Source organism: Salvelinus alpinus, chromosome 10 (assembly GCF_045679555.1).
Source record: "Salvelinus alpinus chromosome 10, SLU_Salpinus.1, whole genome shotgun sequence".
NCBI classification, from domain to species: Eukaryota; Metazoa; Chordata; class Actinopteri; order Salmoniformes; family Salmonidae; genus Salvelinus; species Salvelinus alpinus.
The window spans coordinates 68,879,512-68,899,089 of NC_092095.1; the positions used below are offsets into that span (position 1 = coordinate 68,879,512).

At 47.1% G+C, this 19,578-nt stretch overlaps 1 protein-coding gene across 1 annotated transcript in view; it reads left to right on the forward strand.

The window, feature by feature from the left end:
• LOC139532984 (utrophin-like) overlaps positions 1 to 19,578 on the forward strand; it is a 168,420-nt gene that overhangs the window by 146,848 nt on the left and 1,994 nt on the right. The window contains exons 4-5 of the mRNA XM_071331128.1: positions 6,135 to 6,212; positions 8,433 to 8,525. Coding sequence (XP_071187229.1) covers positions 6,135 to 6,212; positions 8,433 to 8,525 — 171 coding nt within the window. The remainder of the gene's footprint in view (positions 1 to 6,134; positions 6,213 to 8,432; positions 8,526 to 19,578) is intronic.

Genomic DNA, 19,578 nt, shown 5'->3' on the forward strand with positions numbered 1-19,578 from the left:
TCCTCACCTCCTCACCTCCTTATCCCCCTAGCCCCATGTCTCTCCCTCACCTCCTCACCTCCTCACCTCCTTATCCTCCTAGCCCCATGTATCTCCCTCACCTCCTCACCACCTCACCTCCTTATCCTCCTAGCCCCATGTCTCTCCCTCACCTCCTCACCTCCTCACCTCCTTATCCCCCTAGCCCCATGTCTCTCCCTCACCTCCTCACCTCCTCACCTCCTTATCCTCCTAGCCCCATGTATCTCCCTCACCTCCTCACCACCTCACCTCCTTATCCTCCTAGCCCCATGTCTCTCCCTCACCTCCTCACCTCCTCACCTCCTTATCCTCCTAGCCCCATGTATCTCCCTCACCTCCTCACCACCTCACCTCCTTATCCTCCTAGCCCCATGTCTCTCCCTCACCTCCTCACCACCTCACCTCCTTATCCTCCTAGCCCCATGTCTCTCCCTCACCTCCTCACCACCTCACCTCCTTATCCTCCTAGCCCCATGTCTCTCCCTCACCTCCTCACCTCCTCACCTCCTTATCCTCCTAGCCCCATGTATCTCCCTCACCTCCTCACCACCTCACCTCCTCACCACCTCACCTCCTTATCCTCCTAGCCCCATGTATCTCCCTCACCTCCTCACCACCTCACCTCCTCACCACCTTATCCTCCTAGCCCCATGTATCTCCCTCACCTCCTCACCTCCTCACCTCCTCACCTCCTTATCCTCCTAGCCCCATGTATCTCCCTCACCTCCTCACCACCTCACCTCCTTATCCTCCTAGCCCCATGTATCTCCCTCACCTCCTCACCACCTCACCTCCTTATCCTCCTAGCCCCATGTATCTCCCTCACCTCCTCACCACCTCACCTCCTTATCCTCCTAGCCCCATGTATCTCCCTCACCTCCTCACCACCTCACCTCCTTATCCTTCTAGCCCCATGTATCTCCCTCACCTCCTCACCTCCTCACCTCCTTATCCTCCTAGCCCCATGTATCTCCCTCACCTCCTCACCACCTCACCTCCTTATCCTCCTAGCCCCATGTATCTCCCTCACCTCCTCACCTCCTCACCTCCTTATCCTCCTAGCCCCATGTATCTCCCTCACCTCCTCACCACCTCACCTCCTTATCCCCCTAGCCCCATGTATCTCCCTCACCTCCTCACCACCTCACCTCCTTATCCTCCTAGCCCCATGTATCTCCCTCACCTCCTCACCTCCTCACCACCTCACCTCCTCACCACTTCACCTCCTTATCCTCCTAGCCCCATGTATCTCCCTCACCTCCTCACCTCCTCACCTCCTTATCCTCCTAGCCCCATGTATCTCCCTCACCTCCTCACCTCCTCACCACCTCACCTCCTCACCACTTCACCTCCTTATCCCCCTAGCCCCATGTCTCTCCCTCACCTCCTCACCTCCTCACCTCCTTATCCTCCTAGCCCCATGTATCTCCCTCACCTCCTCACCACCTCACCTCCTTATCCTCCTAGCCCCATGTCTCTCCCTCACCTCCTCACCTCCTCACCTCCTTATCCCCCTAGCCCCATGTCTCTCCCTCACCTCCTCACCTCCTCACCTCCTTATCCTCCTAGCCCCATGTATCTCCCTCACCTCCTCACCACCTCACCTCCTTATCCTCCTAGCCCCATGTCTCTCCCTCACCTCCTCACCTCCTCACCTCCTTATCGTCCTAGCCCCATGTATCTCCCTCACCTCCTCACCACCTCACCTCCTTATCCTCCTAGCCCCATGTCTCTCCCTCACCTCCTCACCACCTCACCTCCTTATCCTCCTAGCCCCATGTCTCTCCCTCACCTCCTCACCACCTCACCTCCTTATCCTCCTAGCCCCATGTCTCTCCCTCACCTCCTCACCTCCTCACCTCCTTATCCTCCTAGCCCCATGTATCTCCCTCACCTCCTCACCACCTCACCTCCTCACCACCTCACCTCCTTATCCTCCTAGCCCCATGTATCTCCCTCACCTCCTCATCACCTCACCTCCTCACCACCTTATCCTCCTAGCCCCATGTATCTCCCTCACCTCCTCACCTCCTCACCTCCTCACCTCCTTATCCTCCTAGCCCCATGTATCTCCCTCACCTCCTCACCACCTCACCTCCTTATCCTCCTAGCCCCATGTATCTCCCTCACCTCCTCACCACCTCACCTCCTTATCCTCCTAGCCCCATGTATCTCCCTCACCTCCTCACCACCTCACATCCTTATCCTCCTAGCCCCATGTATCTCCCTCACCTCCTCACCACCTCACCTCCTTATCCTTCTAGCCCCATGTATCTCCCTCACCTCCTCACCTCCTCACCTCCTTATCCTCCTAGCCCCATGTATCTCCCTCACCTCCTCACCACCTCACCTCCTTATCTTCCTAGCCCCATGTATCTCCCTCACCTCCTCACCTCCTCACCTCCTTATCCTCCTAGCCCCATGTATCTCCCTCACCTCCTCACCACCTCACCTCCTTATCCCCCTAGCCCCATGTATCTCCCTCACCTCCTCACCACCTCACCTCCTTATCCTCCTAGCCCCATGTATCTCCCTCACCTCCTCACCTCCTCACCACCTCACCTCCTCACCACTTCACCTCCTTATCCTCCTAGCCCCATGTATCTCCCTCACCTCCTCACCTCCTCACCTCCTTATCCTCCTAGCCCCATGTATCTCCCTCACCTCCTCACCTCCTCACCACCTCACCTCCTCACCACTTCACCTCCTTATCCTCCTAGCCCCATGTATCTCCCTCACCTCCTCACCTCCTCACCACCTCACCTCCTTATCCTCCTAGCCCCATGTATCTCCCTCACCTCCTCACCTCCTCACCACCTCACCTCCTTATCCTCCTAGCCCCATGTATCTCCCTCACCTCCTCACCTCCTCACCACCTCACCTCCTTATCCTCCTAGCCCCATGTATCTCCCTCACCTCCTCACCACCTCACCTCCTCACCACCTCACCTCCTTATCCTCCTAGCCCCATGTATCTCCCTCACCTCCTCACCACCTCACCTCCTTATCCTCCTAGCCCCATGTATCTCCCTCACCTCCTCACCTCCTCACCTCCTTATCCTCCTAGCCCCATGTATCTCCCTCACCTCCTCACCTCCTCACCTCCTTCCTTATCCTCCTAGCCCCATGTCTCTCCCTCACCTCCTCACCACCTCACCTCCTTATCCTCCTAGCCCCATGTATCTCCCTCACCTCCTCACCTCCTCACCTCCTTATCCTCCTAGTCCCATGTATCTCCCTCACCTCCTCACCTCCTCACCTCCTTATCCTCCTAGTCCCATGTATCTCCCTCACCTCCTCACCACCTCACCACCTTATCCTCCTAGCCCCATGTATCTCCCTCACCTCCTCACCACCTCACCTCCTTATCCTCCTAGCCCCATGTATCTCCCTCACCTCCTCACCACCTCACCTCCTCACCTCCTCACCTCCTTATCCTCCTAGCCCCATGTATCTCCCTCACCTCCTCACCTCCTCACCTCCTAACCTCCTCACCTCCTTATCCTCCTAGCCCCATGTATCTCCCTCACCTCCTCACCTCCTCACCTCCTCACCTCCTTATCCTCCTAGCCCCATGTATCTCCCTCACCTCCTCACCACCTCACCTCCTTATCCTCCTAGCCCCATGTATCTCCCTCACCTCCTCACCTCCTCACCTCCTCACCACCTCACCTCCTTATCCTCCTAACCTCATGTATCTCCCTCACCTCCTCACCACCTCACCTCCTTATCCTCCTAGCCCCATGTATCTCCCTCACCTCCTCACCACCTCACCTCCTTATCCCCCTAGCCCCATGTATCTCCCTCACCTCCTCACCACCTCACCTCCTTATCCTCCTAGCCCCATGTATCTCCCTCACCTCCTCACCTCCTCACCACCTCACCTCCTTATCCTCCTAGCCCCATGTATCTCCCTCACCTCCTCACCACCTCACCTCCTTATCCCCCTAGCCCCATGTATCTCCCTCACCTCCTCACCACCTCACCTCCTTATCCTCCTAGCCCCATGTCTCTCCCTCACCTCCTCACCACCTCACCTCCTTATCCTCCTAGCCCCATGTACCTCCCTCACCACCTCACCTCCTCACCTCCTTATCCTCCTAGCCCCATGTATCTCCCTCACCACCTCACCTCCTCACCTCCTTATCCTCCTAGCCCCATGTATCTCCCTCACCTCCTCACCTCCTCACCACCTCACCTCCTTATCCTCCTAGCCCCATGTATCTCCCTCACCTCCTCACCACCTCACCTCCTTATCCTCCTAGCCCCATGTCTCTCCCTCACCTCCTCACCACCTCACCTCCTTATCCTCCTAGCCCCATGTACCTCCCTCACCACCTCACCTCCTCACCTCCTTATCCTCCTAGCCCCATGTATCTCCCTCACCACCTCACCTCCTCACCTCCTTATCCTCCTAGCCCCATGTATCTCCCTCACCTCCTCACCTCCTCACCTCCTCACCACCTCACCTCCTCACCTCCTTATCCTCCTAGCCCCATGTATCTCCCTCACCTCCTCACCTCCTCACCACCTTATCCTCCTAGCCCCATGTATCTCCCTCACCTCCTCACCACCTCACCTCCTTATCCCCCTAGCCCCATGTATCTCCCTCACCTCCTCACCACCTCACCTCCTTATCCTCCTAGCCCCATGTATCTCCCTCACCTCCTCACCACCTCACCTCCTCACCACCTCACCTCCTTATCCTCCTAGCCCCATGTTTCTCCCTCACCTCCTCACCACCTCACCTCCTTATCCTCCTAGCCCCATGTATCTCCCTCACCTCCTCACCACCTCACCTCCTTATCCTCCTAGCCCCATGTCTCTCCCTCACCTCCTCACCACCTCACCTCCTCACCTCCTAACCTCACTTCTCTCGTCACATCCTCCTAACCTCACCTATCTCCTCACTTCCTTATCCTCTTGACCCGACTTATCTCCTAACCCCACTTATCTCCTCACCTCCTCACTTATCTCCTCACCTCCTCACTTATCTCCTCACCTATTATACCAACCTGTTGTCTTTCTCCTTGCATTTCTTCTCCTCCTCCTCTCCTCTCCTCTATCTTTGTCCTAAACTTTATACAAGACCTTTTATTGTAATATAAACCTCTTTCAGCAATGGCCCTGAGCAAAGTCTTTAATATCATGTTCAGTAAATAAAGCCTCTGTGTGTTCTGAAGGATATCTTCTCTTCTCTCTGTGTGTGTGTGTTCTCTCTCTCTCTCTCTCTCTCTCTCTCTCTCTCTCTCTCTCTCTCTCTCTCTCTCTCTCTCTCTCTGTGTGTGTTCTCTCTCTCTCTGTGTGCGTGTGTTCTCTCTCTCTCTCTCTCTGTGTGCGTGTGTTCTCTCTCTCTCTCTCTCTCTGTGTGTGTGTGTTCTCTCTCTCTCTCTGTGTGCGTGTGTTCTCTCTCTCTGTGTGCGTGTGTTCTCTCTCTCTCTCTCTCTGTGTGTGTGTGTTCTCTCTCTCTCTGTGTGCGTGTGTTCTCTCTCTCTCTGTGTGCGTGTGTTCTCTCTCTCTCTCTCTCTGTGTGTGTGTGTTCTCTCTCTCTCTGTGTGCGTGTGTTCTCTCTCTCTCTGTGTGCGTGTGTTCTCTCTCTCTCTGTGTGCGTGTGTTCTCTCTCTCTCTCTCTCTCTCTGTGTGCGTGTGTTCTCTCTCTCTCTGTGTGCGTGTGTTCTCTCTCTCTCTGTGTGCGTGTGTTCTCTCTCTCTCTGTGTGCGTGTGTTCTCTCTCTCTCTCTCTCTGTGTGCGTGTGTTCTCTCTCTCTCTGTGTGCGTGTGTTCTCTCTCTCTCTGTGTGCGTGTGTTCTCTCTCTCTCTGTGTGCGTGTGTTCTCTCTCTCTCTCTCTGTGTGTGTGTGTGTTCTCTCTCTCTCTGTGTGCGTGTGTTCTCTCTCTCTCTCTCTGTGTGTGTGTGTTCTCTCTCTCTCTGTGTGCGTGTGTTCTCTCTCTCTCTGTGTGCGTGTGTTCTCTCTCTCTCTCTGTGTGCGTGTGTTCTCTCTCTCTGTGTGATGTGTGTTCTCTCTCTCTCTGTGTGCGTGTGTTCTCTCTCTCTCTCTCTCTGTGTGCGTGTGTTCTCTCTCTCTCTGTGTGATGTGTGTGTTCTGAGTCTGCAGGTGAAAGAGAGAGGAGTCACGCGCCTCCACTCACTAAACAATGTCAATAGAGCTCTGCAGATACTACAGAAGAACAATGTACGTATTAGTGAACAGATCACACACTGAGGAGGAGGAGGAGCGGGGGGGGGGGGGGGGAGAGGAGGGAGAGGAAGAGAGGAAGAGAGGAGGAGGAAGAGAGGAGGAGGAAGAGAGGAGGGGTAGGAAGAGAGGAGGAGGAGGAGGAAGAGAGGAGGGAGAGAAAGAGAGGAGGAGAAGGAAGAGAGGAGGAGGAGGAAGAGAGGAGGGAGAGAAAGAGAGGAAGAGAGGAGGAGGAGAAGGAAGAGAGAAGGGGGAGGAAGAGAGGATGAGGAGGAAGAGAGGAGGGGGAAGAGAGGAGGAGGAAGAGAGGAGGGGGAAGAGAGGAGGAGAAAGAGAGGAGGGGGAGAAAGAGAGGAGGAGGAGGAAGAGAGGAGGGAGAGAAAGAGAGGAGGAGAAGGAAGAGAGGAGGAGGAAGAGAGGAGGGGGAAGAGAGGAGGGGGAAGAGAGGAGGAGGAAGAGAGGAGGGGGTAGAGAGGAGGAGGAAGAGAGGAGGGGGAAGAGAGGAGGAGGAAGAGAGGATGGGGAGGAAGAGAGAAGGGGGAGGAAGAGAGGAGGGGGAAGAGAGGAGGAGGAAGAGAGGATGGGGAGGAAGAGAGAAGGGGGAGGAAGAGAGAAGGGGGAGGAAGAGAGGAGGGGGAGGAAGAGAGGAGGAGGAGGAAGAGAGGAGGGGGAAGAGAGGAGGAGGAAGAGAGGAGGGGGAAGAGAGGAGGAGGAAGAGAGAAGGGGGAGGAAGAGAGAAGGGGAGGAAGAGAGAAGGGGGAGGAAGAGAGGAGGGGGAGGAAGAGAGGAGGAGGAGGAAGAGAGGAGGAGGAAGAGATGATGGGGAGGAAGAGAGGAGGAGGAAGAGAGGAGGGGTAGGAAGAGATGAGGGGGAAGAGAGGAGGAGGAAGAGAGGATGGGGAGGAAGAGAGGAGGGGGAAGAGAGGAGGAGGAGGAAGAGAGGATGGGGAGGAAGAGAGGAGGGGGAAGAGAGGAGGGGTAGGAAGAGATGAGGGGGAAGAGAGGAGGAGGAAGAGAGGATGGGGAGGAAGAGAGGAGGGGGAAGAGAGGAGGAGGAGGAAGAGAGGATGGGGAGGAAGAGAGGAGGGGGAAGAGAGGAGGGGTAGGAAGAGGAATAGTGAGAAGAGGAGGAGAGTATCTCCTCTGTTATATTAGGGATATTTGACTGCATGTCTATGTTAGCGTATGTCAGCAATAGAGTGCTCAGTATAGTGTGTATATACAGTATGTTCATGCATTAGTTTACACCAGTCAAGGGTTCTGGAGGTGGTAGAGCTGTATCTCCTTCTCTCTCCCTCCCTATATCTATCTCTATCTCTCCCTCCCTCTATCTCTCTATCTCCACCTCTCCCTCTCTGTATCTCTCTCTCTATCCCTCCCTGTATCTCTCTCTCTATCTCTCCCTCCCTCCCTCCCTCCCTGTATCTCTCTCTCTCCCTCCCTCCCTGTATCTCTCTCTCTCTCCCTCCATCCCTGTATCTCTCTCTCCCTCCCTACCTGTATCTCTCTCTATCTCTCCATCCCTGTGTCTCTCTCTATCGCTCCCTCCCTGTATCCTCTCTCTCCCTCCCTCTATCTCTCTCCCTCCTTCTCTGTATTTCTCTCTATCACTCCATCCCTGTATCTCTCTCTCTATCCCTCCCTGTATCTCTCTCTCTATCTCTCCCTCCCTCCCTCCCTCCCTGTATCTCTCTCTCTCCCTCCCTCCCTGTATCTCTCTCTCTCTCCCTCCATCCCTGTATCTCTCTCTCCCTCCCTACCTGTATCTCTCTCTATCGTTCCATCCCTGCATCTCTCTCCCTCCCTGCCTCCTTGTATCTCCCTGTATCTCTCCCTCCCTGTATCTCCCTCCATCTCTCCCTCCCTGTATTTCCCTATCTCTTCCTCCCTGTATTTCCCTCTCTCTTCCTCCCTGTATCTCCCGCCCTGTATTTCCCTCTCTCTCTCCCTCCCTGTATCTCCCTCCATCTCTCCCTCCCTGTATCTCCCTGTATCTCTCCCTCCCTGTGTTTCCCTCTCTCTCTCCCTCCCTGTATCTCCCTCCATCTCTCCCTCCCTGTATCTCCCTGTATCTCTCCCTCCCTGTATCTCCCTCCATCTCTCCCTCCCTGTATCTCCCTGTATCTCTCCCTCCCTGTGTTTCCCTCTATCTCTCCCTCCCTGTATCTCCCTCCCTGTATCTCCCTCTATCTCTCCCTCCCTGTATCTTCTCTGCAGGTTGAACTGGTGAATATAGGAGGAGCCGACATTGTTGATGGGAATCATAAACTGATTCTTGGACTCATTTGGAGCATAATTCTCCACTGGCAGGTCAGTTAGTCACCCTGTGTGTTGACCAGTACGTATATTGCAGATCAGTCCATCCTCATCACCCCTCTCCTCATCACCCCTCTCATCACCCCTCTCCTCATCACCCCTCTCTCTCCCCTCTCATCATCACCCCTCTCATCACCCCTCTCCTCATCACCCCTCTCATCACCCCTCTCCTCATCACCCCTCTCTCTCCCCCTCTCCTCATCACCCCTCTCATCACCCCTCTCCTCATCACCCCTCTCTCTCCCCCTCTCCTCAGCACCCCTCTCATCACCCCTCTCCTCATCACCCCTCTCTCTCCCCCTCTCCTCATCACCCATCTCATCACCCCTCTCCTCATCACCCCTCTCCTCATCACCCCTCTCATCACCCCTCTCCTCATCACCCCTCTCTCTCCCCCTCTCCTCATCACCCATCTCATCACCCCTCTCCTCATCACCCCTCTCCTCATCACCCCTCTCTCTCCCCCTCTCCTCCCCCTCTCTCTCCCCCTCTCTCCTCCAGCAACACTCAGTCATAATGACTTAATCAATCCACAGGAACATTTACATAGAATTAATGATGCGCTTAATGGGGAAATCTCCATTGGATTTGAATATTTGACGTCTTAAACATACAGACAGTCGGTGTGTGAAGAGCGAAGAGGCCCAGTCAATTAGACAGTCAGAGACATTAGTGGGGTGTCTCAGCGTTGGGCTTCGTCATGGAATGAATTAGTGTGGAAATGCAATGCAGTGACCTACTCCCAAATGAGGGACGCTCGGTCTGTACCCAGAAGGCCGAGCAGCGAGCGCTGGGTTGGGCTACACTGTTGGAGACGAATCACTAACTAATGAACTTGCCTGGAAGTATGGGGATTGGTGAGGAGTCTCTGTGTATGTGTGTATGTGTGTGTGTGTATGGTGTGGGTGTGGTCTGTGTGTGTGGGTATGGTGTGTGTGTGGGTATGGTGTGTGTGGTGTGTGTGTGGTGTGTGGGTGTGTGTGTGGCTGTGGTGTGTGTGTGTATGTGTGTATAGTGTGTGTGTGTGTGTGGTGTGTGTGTGGGTGTGGTGTGTGTGGGTGTGGGTGTGGGTATGGTATGTGTGTGTGGGTATGGTGTGTGTGTGGGTGTGGTGTGGTGTGTGTGTGTGTGGGTGGGTGGGTGGGTGGGTGTGGTGTGTGTGTGTGTGTGTGTGTGTGTGTGTGTGTGTGTGTGTGTGTGTGTGTGTGTGTGTGTGTGTGTGTGTGTGTGTGTGTGTGTGTGTGTGTGTGTGTGTGTGTGTGTGAATCATTTTAGCTCCCTCCTGGCCTATATCTGCCAGTCAGTTGAATGGGGTTATTTTAAAGGCTGTGATTGGCCAGACTAATATTTATTGGGTGTGATTGGCTAAGATAATATTTTATTGGCTCTGATTGGCTAAGTATTCCCGGGCCTGTAATTGGATGCAGTCCCTCAGATAGATGACTTCTGGAGGTTTGTTGGCCCTTGTTCTCTGGTCGGATAATGTTTTTATAGTCAGACACTGCAGAAACGCACAGGGATCGTGTGTGTTAGAGAGAGAGAGAAAGGAAGGCAGGCAGGAAGGAAGGAAGGAAGGAAGGCAGGAAGGAAGGAATAGAGAGAGTCCATGTGTGTATACCCAGCAAACCAAAATTGTTTCTGTGAAGGTTCCCAGAACATTCGTTAGGTCGCGGCAAATGTTCTTATAATACAAAAACTGTCCATTCGTGGAGATGATTATGTTGGTATAAAACCATCGCCTGATGTTGAAAGAATGTTCCTAGAACACCTGTAATCTGTTCTTTAAAGGTTCCCATAATGGTTTGTTAGGTTGTGGGAACAGTCTAGTTGAGAACATTATGGGAAAATCACAAAAGATATCTTCCCAAAACACAAAAACTGTCCCGTCGTGCAGATCATTATACAACGTTTCCTTTAGGGTGCAAAAAATATTCACCTTGTATTACAAGAGCGTTCCCAGAACACATTTAGTCTGCTTTTTAAAGGTTCCCAGAATGTTTCATAAGGTTGTGGGAACATTGTGTGGACATGACAAGAGATATGTTCCCCAAACAAACAAAACAACTGTCCAGGTGTGCTGACAATCATTTAGTGTTTTTATCAGAGTGAACAAAACATTCCTTTGATGTTGCAAGAACGTTGACAGAACAGCCTTTCCCAGAACAGGTAATTATGTTGTGGGAACAGTGTGGGTACATTACAAGAGATAAGTTCCCAAAATACAAAATATGCTCAGTTGGGATGACATTCATACAATGTTTAATTCTTGAGAATACAGGGGGTGCTATTTTCCCATTAGCATAATTTGCTCTACAGATTAAACTGCCTCTTATTCAATTATATTGCTCTTACTATATGCATATAAATAATACCATTGGAAAGAAAACAATCTCTAGTTTCTAAAACCGTTTCAATTTTGTCTCTGAGTGATACACAAGTCATTTGACAGCACTTTCCCTGACCAAGAAGTAGAATGCAAGAAGTCTATGCTCGCTTCAACGCTCTGCCTATATATGGTCATGACCCCTAAGACCAGAAACACACTTCATTCGCCTTCCTCTGGGTGTCAAGAGGACGTCAGAGGAGAAATTCTTTGTTTATCTGGTACTGACGTGAAATAAGACCTATTTCTTTGGCGTGACCGACAACTTCCGGTTTTCTGATTCGCACGAGTTGGAGCTGCGATTGTGTACTGTTTTGCTGGCGTTATGGATGAAAACTATCTCCGTGTCGAATTTTGTTTGATACATGTGACCATATCATCGTAATGTATGTTTTTTCAATATAGTTTAATCAGATTATTAGATTTTTTTCGGGAGTTTTGCGGTGTTCCGTTGTCTGATTTTATTTACGTTTGAGAGATCCGTGCCACTCGACCAGTACCTGTGCTAAATGGAGTGGGAAAGGAACAATTCTGAACGGAACCAACGACTCATCTTGACAAAGGACACTTTGATCAACATTCTGATGAAAGATCAGCCATAGTAAGACCCAATTTACGATGTTATATCATATCTGTTGTGCATGTGAACTGGCCGTGGGCGCCCAGCCGAATCTGCCTGGTATAGCTATGCTAATTTAGCGCTACATTTTGTTTTCGTTATAAAACATTTAATAAATCTGAAATATTGTTTGGATTCACCAGATGTTGGGCTTTCAATATCTGTACGCTGTGTATTTTTCTGAAATGTTTTAAGATGAGTAATTCGTTATATGACGTTGGTCTCTGTAATTGTTCTGGCTGGGTCAGCACTATTTCAGATTGCAGCTGCAATGTAGAACTGTGATTTATACCTGAAAAATGCACATTTTTCCAAAAAAAAACTATGCTATACCATAAATATGTTATCAGACTGTCATCTTATGAAGTTGTTTCTTGGTTAGTGGCTATATATATTTTTATTTAGTCGAATTAGTGATAGCTACTGACGCAGGAAAAAACTGTTGGGAGTAAAAAAATCGTGTCCTTTGCTAACGTGGTTAGCTAATAGATTTACATATTGTGTCTTCCCTGTAAAACATTTTAAAAATCTGAAATGGTGGCTTTATTCACAAGACCTGTATCTTTCATCTGGTGTCTTGGACTTGTGATTTAATGATATTTAGATGCTACAAGTTACTTGTGACGCTATGCTAGCTATGCTACTCAGTGGGGGGGTGGTGGGGGGTGCTCCCGGATCAGGGTTGGTGACTCGTTAGAGGTTTTAAGTTAGGTCGCACAGGACATTCCCTTAATGTTGTAAGAATGAAATAAGTCTGTTTGTATGATGTTCATAGCATATTTGTTTCAGGTTTGACATAATATTCCATTGATGTTCACACAATATACATGTTAGCTTGTCTTTAAGGTCCTCAGAACATTTCAAGAGCATTTAGAAAATGTAATATTTAAGTTTGACCGAATGTTAATGCAGATTAGAGTACATCTGAACAGCATTTAACCACATAAACACAATCATATTATGTACACTTCATATATGTTAACAATCTGCACATGTGAGTTTTGAACTTGCAAAGTTTGGTTCCCGAGCCAAAGTATTAACCCTCCGCTCCACCAGGGGACAGCTGTGACCTTGTGTTTTTTTTTCAGTTAAATATGGTCAATCAGGTTCTGTGTCCTGATTGACCGTATTGGACTGAAGAAACCCCACGTGGTCACAGCTGCCCCCTGGTGGAGCGGAGGGTTAATCATCTGGCTGAAGTTCTTAAGACTGTAGGTTTAATTCCACATATTCTGTAACCATGTTTGATTAGATTTTTTTTTTAAATTCATGTCATGACATTGGCCTGTTGGGGGAGGTTTATGACCCCCATAAATACCTTTGCCCTTTTCTCTCTCTACTCTATAGAGTTGACTCTTGTAAAGCCTTTGTAACATAGAGAGTCTGGTAACATCGAAAGGTGGGAAACGGAACCATATTTCGGTAATCCAACCAGTTGAAAATATGCGTTAAGACTTAATGAATATGATCTCAGATCAGTTGTTGTCTGAGACATTACTACTAATGACAGGATGACATAAACTGTATCTTGGAAAGTTGACACATTCTAGTTATCAGATTCACATGGAATTGTTGTGCAATTTAAATGTTTAAATATGAAACTATTTGTGAAAAGATGAAATGTAATTTTAGCTTCTTAAATGAGAGAACGGTTTGTCATAGAGAAACTCTGCTCACTCAGAGGCCCCGCCCAAGTGAACAGACACTGGGTGTACACTATGAAACACGTCGTTCTTTCACCACTATATAAACCCGTTGACGGAAATTCAACTTTCTGTTCCGAGGACGTGAGGACGACGGTCCTACGTTAAAAGAGCTCAGATAATAACCTAATGAAATTAGCATCGTGTTCAATGTGAAGGTGACGATCGACACGCCGAAAGGATGAATTTCGACTATAACAGCCAGAATATAGGTATGAGCTTAAAAGTATGGCAACTTGGTATGAACTTTGAACTCTTATTCACTCCAGAAGTGATACCTCCTAGCCGTTGAGTTAGCAGCGGGCTAGGAAAGGACGGACGACGTATCCAGTTTACCACCAGAGACATTCTTCAGAGGACAAGAGATCCCTGCTGGGCAACCCGGCCTTCCATCTACGACCAACTTATTGAAGCGCAGCTCAGAGTAAATATTTATTGCATTTTCCTTTTTCCAAATGGGCGGTTATTTAGAATGCATAAGATTCTGTATTTACGATAGCATAGCTTCTCCCTTTGTTACTCAGTCTTCCCGCTCTTTCACTCAAAACCCAACGGGGATTGGGGATTTCTTTGTGTAACCAGCCGTCATATCTGTTCCGTCCGCAAGGGACGTTTTCCTTTATGACATAATTTGTAATCATTGTATGATCCATTCTGTGTAGATGTAATTCAGTGTGATTATTTAGGTATTTAGTAAATAAATAATTTAACCAAATGTTGTATTGCTTATTCAACTTGTTAGCCAGGGTTCGTGAAGATAACCAAGAATTTACGACTTTCAGATGAGACTAAATAAAGTGACGATTAAATATTGACTGCTATTGATGTAAAATATTACTAGGTCTTTAAGAGTTTATTCGGAAGTTAACAGCTCTTTCTTTCGTGGTGCCCCAAATTTCTAGTTAATTACATTTACCTGATTAGCTTAATCAGGTAATATTAATTACAGAGAAATTATTTTATAGAATAGCATGTCATATCACTTCATCCGGCACGGCCAAAGACACGACAACTGAGTATACAAAACATTAAGAACTCCTGCTCTTTCCATGACGTAGACTGACCAGGTGAATCCAGGTGAAAGATATGAACGTGTGGTTGAATCTGTGAATATGTATTGAAATTCACTGCTCGACTGATGGACCTTAATAATTGTATTTGTGGGTTTAAAAAAAATATGTATTTTTAATGTATTTATTTAACCTTTATTTAACTAGGTAAGTCAGTTAAGAACAAATTGTTATTTATAATGATGGCCTACCAAAAGGTGAAAGGCCTCCTGTGGGGACGGGAGATTAAAAAAAAAATATATATATAGGATAAATCACACATCACGACAAGAGAGACACCACAACACTACATAAAGAGAGACCTAAGACAACAACATAGCATGGCAGCTGCACATGACAACACAGTATGGTAGTAACACAACATGACAAAACATGGTAGCAACACAACATGGCAGCAGCACAACATGGTAGCAGCACAAACCATGGTACAAACATTATTGGGCACAAACAACAGCACAAAGGGCAAGAAGGTAGAGACAACAATACATCACACAAAGCAGCCACAACTGTCAGTAAGAGTGTCCATGATTGAGTCTTTGAATGAAGAGATTGATATTAAACTGTCCAGTTTGAGTGTTTGTTGCAGCTCGTTCCAGTCGCTAGCTGCAGTGAACTAAAAAGAGGAGCGACCCAGGGAGATGAGGGAGGCCATGCTCATTTTTACCCCTGAAATGATTTAGGCTTGTCATAACAAAGGGGTTGAATACTTATTGACTCAAGACATTTCAGATTTTAATTTTTGATTAATTTGTAAAAATTTTAAATAACAGTATTCCACGTTGATGTTATGGGGCATCGTGTGTAGGCCAGTATTCCACGTTGATGTTATGGGGTATCGTGTGTAGGCCAGTATTCCACGTTGATGTTATGGGGCATCGTGTGTAGGCCAGTATTCCACGTTGATGTTATGGGGCATCGTCTGTAGGCCAGTATTCCACGTTGATGTTATGGGGCATCGTGTGTAGGCCAGTATTCCACTTTGATGTTATGGGGTGTCGTGTGTAGGCCAGTATTCCACGTTGATGTTATGGGATATTGTGTGTAAGCCAGTATTCCTCGTTGATGTTATGGGATATTGTGTGTAAGCCAGTATTCCTCGTTGATGTTATGGGATATTGTGTGTAAGCCAGTATTCCTCGTTGATGTTATGGGGCATCGTGTGTAAGCCAGTATTCCACGTTGATGTTATGGGGTGTCGTGTGTAGGCCAGTATTCCTCGTTGATGTTATGGGATATTGTGTGTAAGCCAGTATTCCTCGTTGATGTTATGGGATATTGTGTGTAAGCCAGTATTCCTCGTTGATGTTATGGGGCATCGTGTGTAAGCCAGTATTCCACGTTGATGTTATGGGGTGTCGTGTGTAGGCCAGTATTCCTCGTTGATGTTATGGGATATTGTGTGTAAGCCAGTATTCCTCGTTGATGTTATGGGATATTGTGTGTAAGCCAGTATTCCACGTTGATGTTATGGGATATTGTGTGTAGGCCAGTATTCCACGTTGATGTTATGGGGCATCGTGTGTAGGCCAGTATTCCACGTTGATGTTATGGGGCATCGTGTGTAGGCCAGTATTCCACGTTGATGTTATGGGGTATCGTGTGTAGGCCAGTATTCCACGTTGATGTTATGGGATATTGTGTGTAGGCCAGTATTCCACGTTGACGTTATGGGGTATCGTGTGTAGGCCAGTATTCCACGTTGATGTTATGGGGCATCGTGTGTAGGCCAGTATTCCACGTTGATGTTATGGGGTGTCGTGTGTAGGCCAGTATTCCACTTTGATGTTATGGGGTATCGTGTGTAGGCCAGTATTCCACTTTGATGTTATGGGGCATCGTGTGTAGGCCAGTATTCCACTTTGATGTTATGGGGCATCGTGTGTAGGCCAGTATTCCACGTTGATGTTATGGGGCATCGTGTGTAGGCCAGTATTCCACGTTGATGTTATGGGGTATCGTGTGTAGGCCAGTATTCCACGTTGCTGTTATGGGGTATCGTGTGTAGGCCAGTATTCCACGTTGATGTTATGGGGTATCGTGTGTAGGCCAGTATTCCACGTTGATGTTATGGGGTGTCGTGTGTAGGCCAGTATTCCACGTTGATGTTATGGGGCATCGTGTGTAGGCCAGTATTCCACGTTGATGTTATGGGGCATCGTGTGTAGGCCAGTATTCCTCGTTGATGTTATGGGGCATCGTGTGTAGGCCAGTATTCCACTTTGATGTTATGGGGTATCGTGTGTAGGCCAGTATTCCACGTTGATGTTATGGGGCATCGTGTGTAGGCCAGTATTCCACGTTGATGTTATGGGGCATCGTGTGTAGGCCAGTATTCCACGTTGATGTTATGGGATATTGTGTGTAGGCCAGTATTCCACGTTGATGTTATGGGGTATCGTGTGTAGGCCAGTATTCCTCGTTGATGTTATGGGGCATCGTGTGTAGGCCAGTATTCCTCGTTGATGTTATGGGGTGTCGTGTGTAGGCCAGTATTCCTCGTTGATGTTATGGGGTGTCGTGTGTAGGCCAGTATTCCACCTTGATGTTATGGGGTATCGTGTGTAAGCCAGTGACAAAACATCTCAATTGAATCCATTTTAAATTCAGGCTGTAACACAATGTGGGAATAAGTCTGTACTTTCTGAAGGCACTGTATCTCTTGTACCCAGACTGTTCCCACAACCGAATGAAAATGTTCTGGTGTCGCGCTCGCTATCCTCAAACTCCCTGTCATAAATCAACCAAGGCGCAGCGTGCATGTCGTTCCACATCTTATAATCGGAGTGAAAACCTTAACAAAACAAACAGGTAAACAGCAATGAACGTGACGCTACCGAGGTGCACACAAACACACACGGAAAATAATAATTACCCACAACATTAGGTGGGGAAAAAGGCTGCCTAAGTATGATTCTCAAACAGAGATAACGATAGACAGCTGTCCCTGATTGAGAACCATACCCGGCCAAAACATAGAAATACAGAAACCTAGAAAACAAAACATAGAATGCCCACCCCACATCACACCCTGACCTAACCAAATAGAGAAATTAAACGGCTCTCTAAGGTCAGGGCGTGACATCTGGCAACGTTTAAAGAACTTAAAAAGGCTGTTTTGTCAACATTCTTGCAACATCAAAGGAATGTTTTGTTCACCATGATACAAACATTATCTGAATGTCAGATATGTGATGTCCCCACAATTTTTCCACTAGACTGTTCCCACAACCTAATGAAACATTCTGGGAACCTTTAAAGAACAGATGAAATGTGTTCTGGGAACATCCTTGTAACATCAGGGGAGTGTTTTTTGCACCCTAAACCCTAAACATACAAACATGTGGTGTCTGTTACAGATGTAATGTACAACATGTGGTGTCTGTTACAGATGTAATGTACAACATGTGGTGTCTGTTACAGATGTAATGTACAACATGTGGTGTCTGGTACAGATGTAATGTACAACATGTGGTGTCTGTTACAGATGTAATGTACAACATGTGGTGTCTGGTACAGATGTAATGTACAACATGTGGTGTCTGTTACAGATGTAATGTACAACATGTGGTGTCTGGTACAGATGTAATGTACAACATGTGGTGTCTGTTACAGATGTAATGTACAACATTTTAGTGAATGTTAGGAGAACATTCCAAGGATATTTCACCTAAAAAAGTTCTAGAACCATATATATTTAATCAAAAACATTCTCTGGATGTTTTTGGAATGTTATCCTACTGTTAGATAAACTCTAACTAGAACTTAAAGGGAATGTTATCCTACTGTTAGATAAACTCTAACTAGAACTTAAAGGGAATGTTATCCTACTGTTAGATAAACTCTAACTAGAATTTAAAGGGAATGTTATCCTACTGTTAGATAAACTCTAACTAGAACTTAAAGGGAACGTTATCCTACTGTTAGATAAACTCTAACTAGAACTTAAAGGGAATGTTATCCTACTGTTAGATAAACTCTAACTAGAACTTAAAGGGAATGTTATCCTACTGTTAGATAAACTCTAACTAGAACTTAAAGGGAATGTTATCCTACTGTTAGATAAACTCTAACTAGAACTTAAAGGGAATGTTATCCTACTGTTAGATAAACTCTAACTAGAACTTAAAGGGAATGTTATCCTACTGTTAGATAAACTCTAACTAGAACTTAAAGGGAATGTTATCCTACTGTTAGATAAACTCTAACTAGAACTTAAAGGGAATGTTATCCTACTGTTAGATAAACTCTAACTAGAACTTAAAGGGAATGTTATCCTACTGTTAGATAAACTCTAACTAGAACTTAAAGGGAATGTTATCCTACTGTTAGATAAACTCTAACTAGAACTTAAAGGGAATGTTATCCTACTGTTAGATAAACTCTAACTAGAACTTAAAGGGAATGTTATCCTACTGTTAGATAAACTCTAACTAGAACTTAAAGGGAATGTTATCCTACTGTTAGATAAACTCTAACTAGAACTTAAAGGGAATGGTATCCTACTGTTAGATAAACTCTAACTAGAACTTAAAGGGAATGTTATCCTACTGTTAGATAAACTCTAACTAGAACTTAAAGGGAATGGTATCCTACTGTTAGATAAACTCTAACTAGAACTTAAAGGGAATGTTATCCTACTGTTAGATAAACTCTAACTAGAACTTAAAGGGAATGTTATCCTACTGTTAGATAAACTCTAACTAGAACTTAAAGGGAATGTTATCCTACTGTTAGATAAACTCTAACTAGAACTTAAAGGGAATGTTATCCTACTGTTAGATAAACTCTAACTAGAACTTAAAGGGAATGTTATCCTACTGTTAGATAAACTCTAACTAGAACTTAAAGGTAATGTTATCCTACTGTTAGATAAACTCTAACTAGAACTTAAAGGGAATGTTATCCTACTGTTAGATAAACTCTAACTAGAACTTAAAGGGAATGTTATCCTACTGTTAGATAAACTCTAACTAGAACTTAAAGGGAATGTTATCCTACTGTTAGATAAACTCTAACTAGAACTTAAAGGGAATGTTATCCTACTGTTAGATAAACTCTAACTAGAACTTAAAGGGAATGGTATCCTACTGTTAGATAAACTCTAACTAGAACTTAAAGGGAATGTTATCCTACTGTTAGATAAACTCTAACTAGAACTTAAAGGGAATGTTATCCTACTGTTAGATAAACTCTAACTAGAACTTAAAGGGAATGTTATCCTACTGTTAGATAAACTCTAACTAGAACTTAAAGGGAATGTTATCCTACTGTT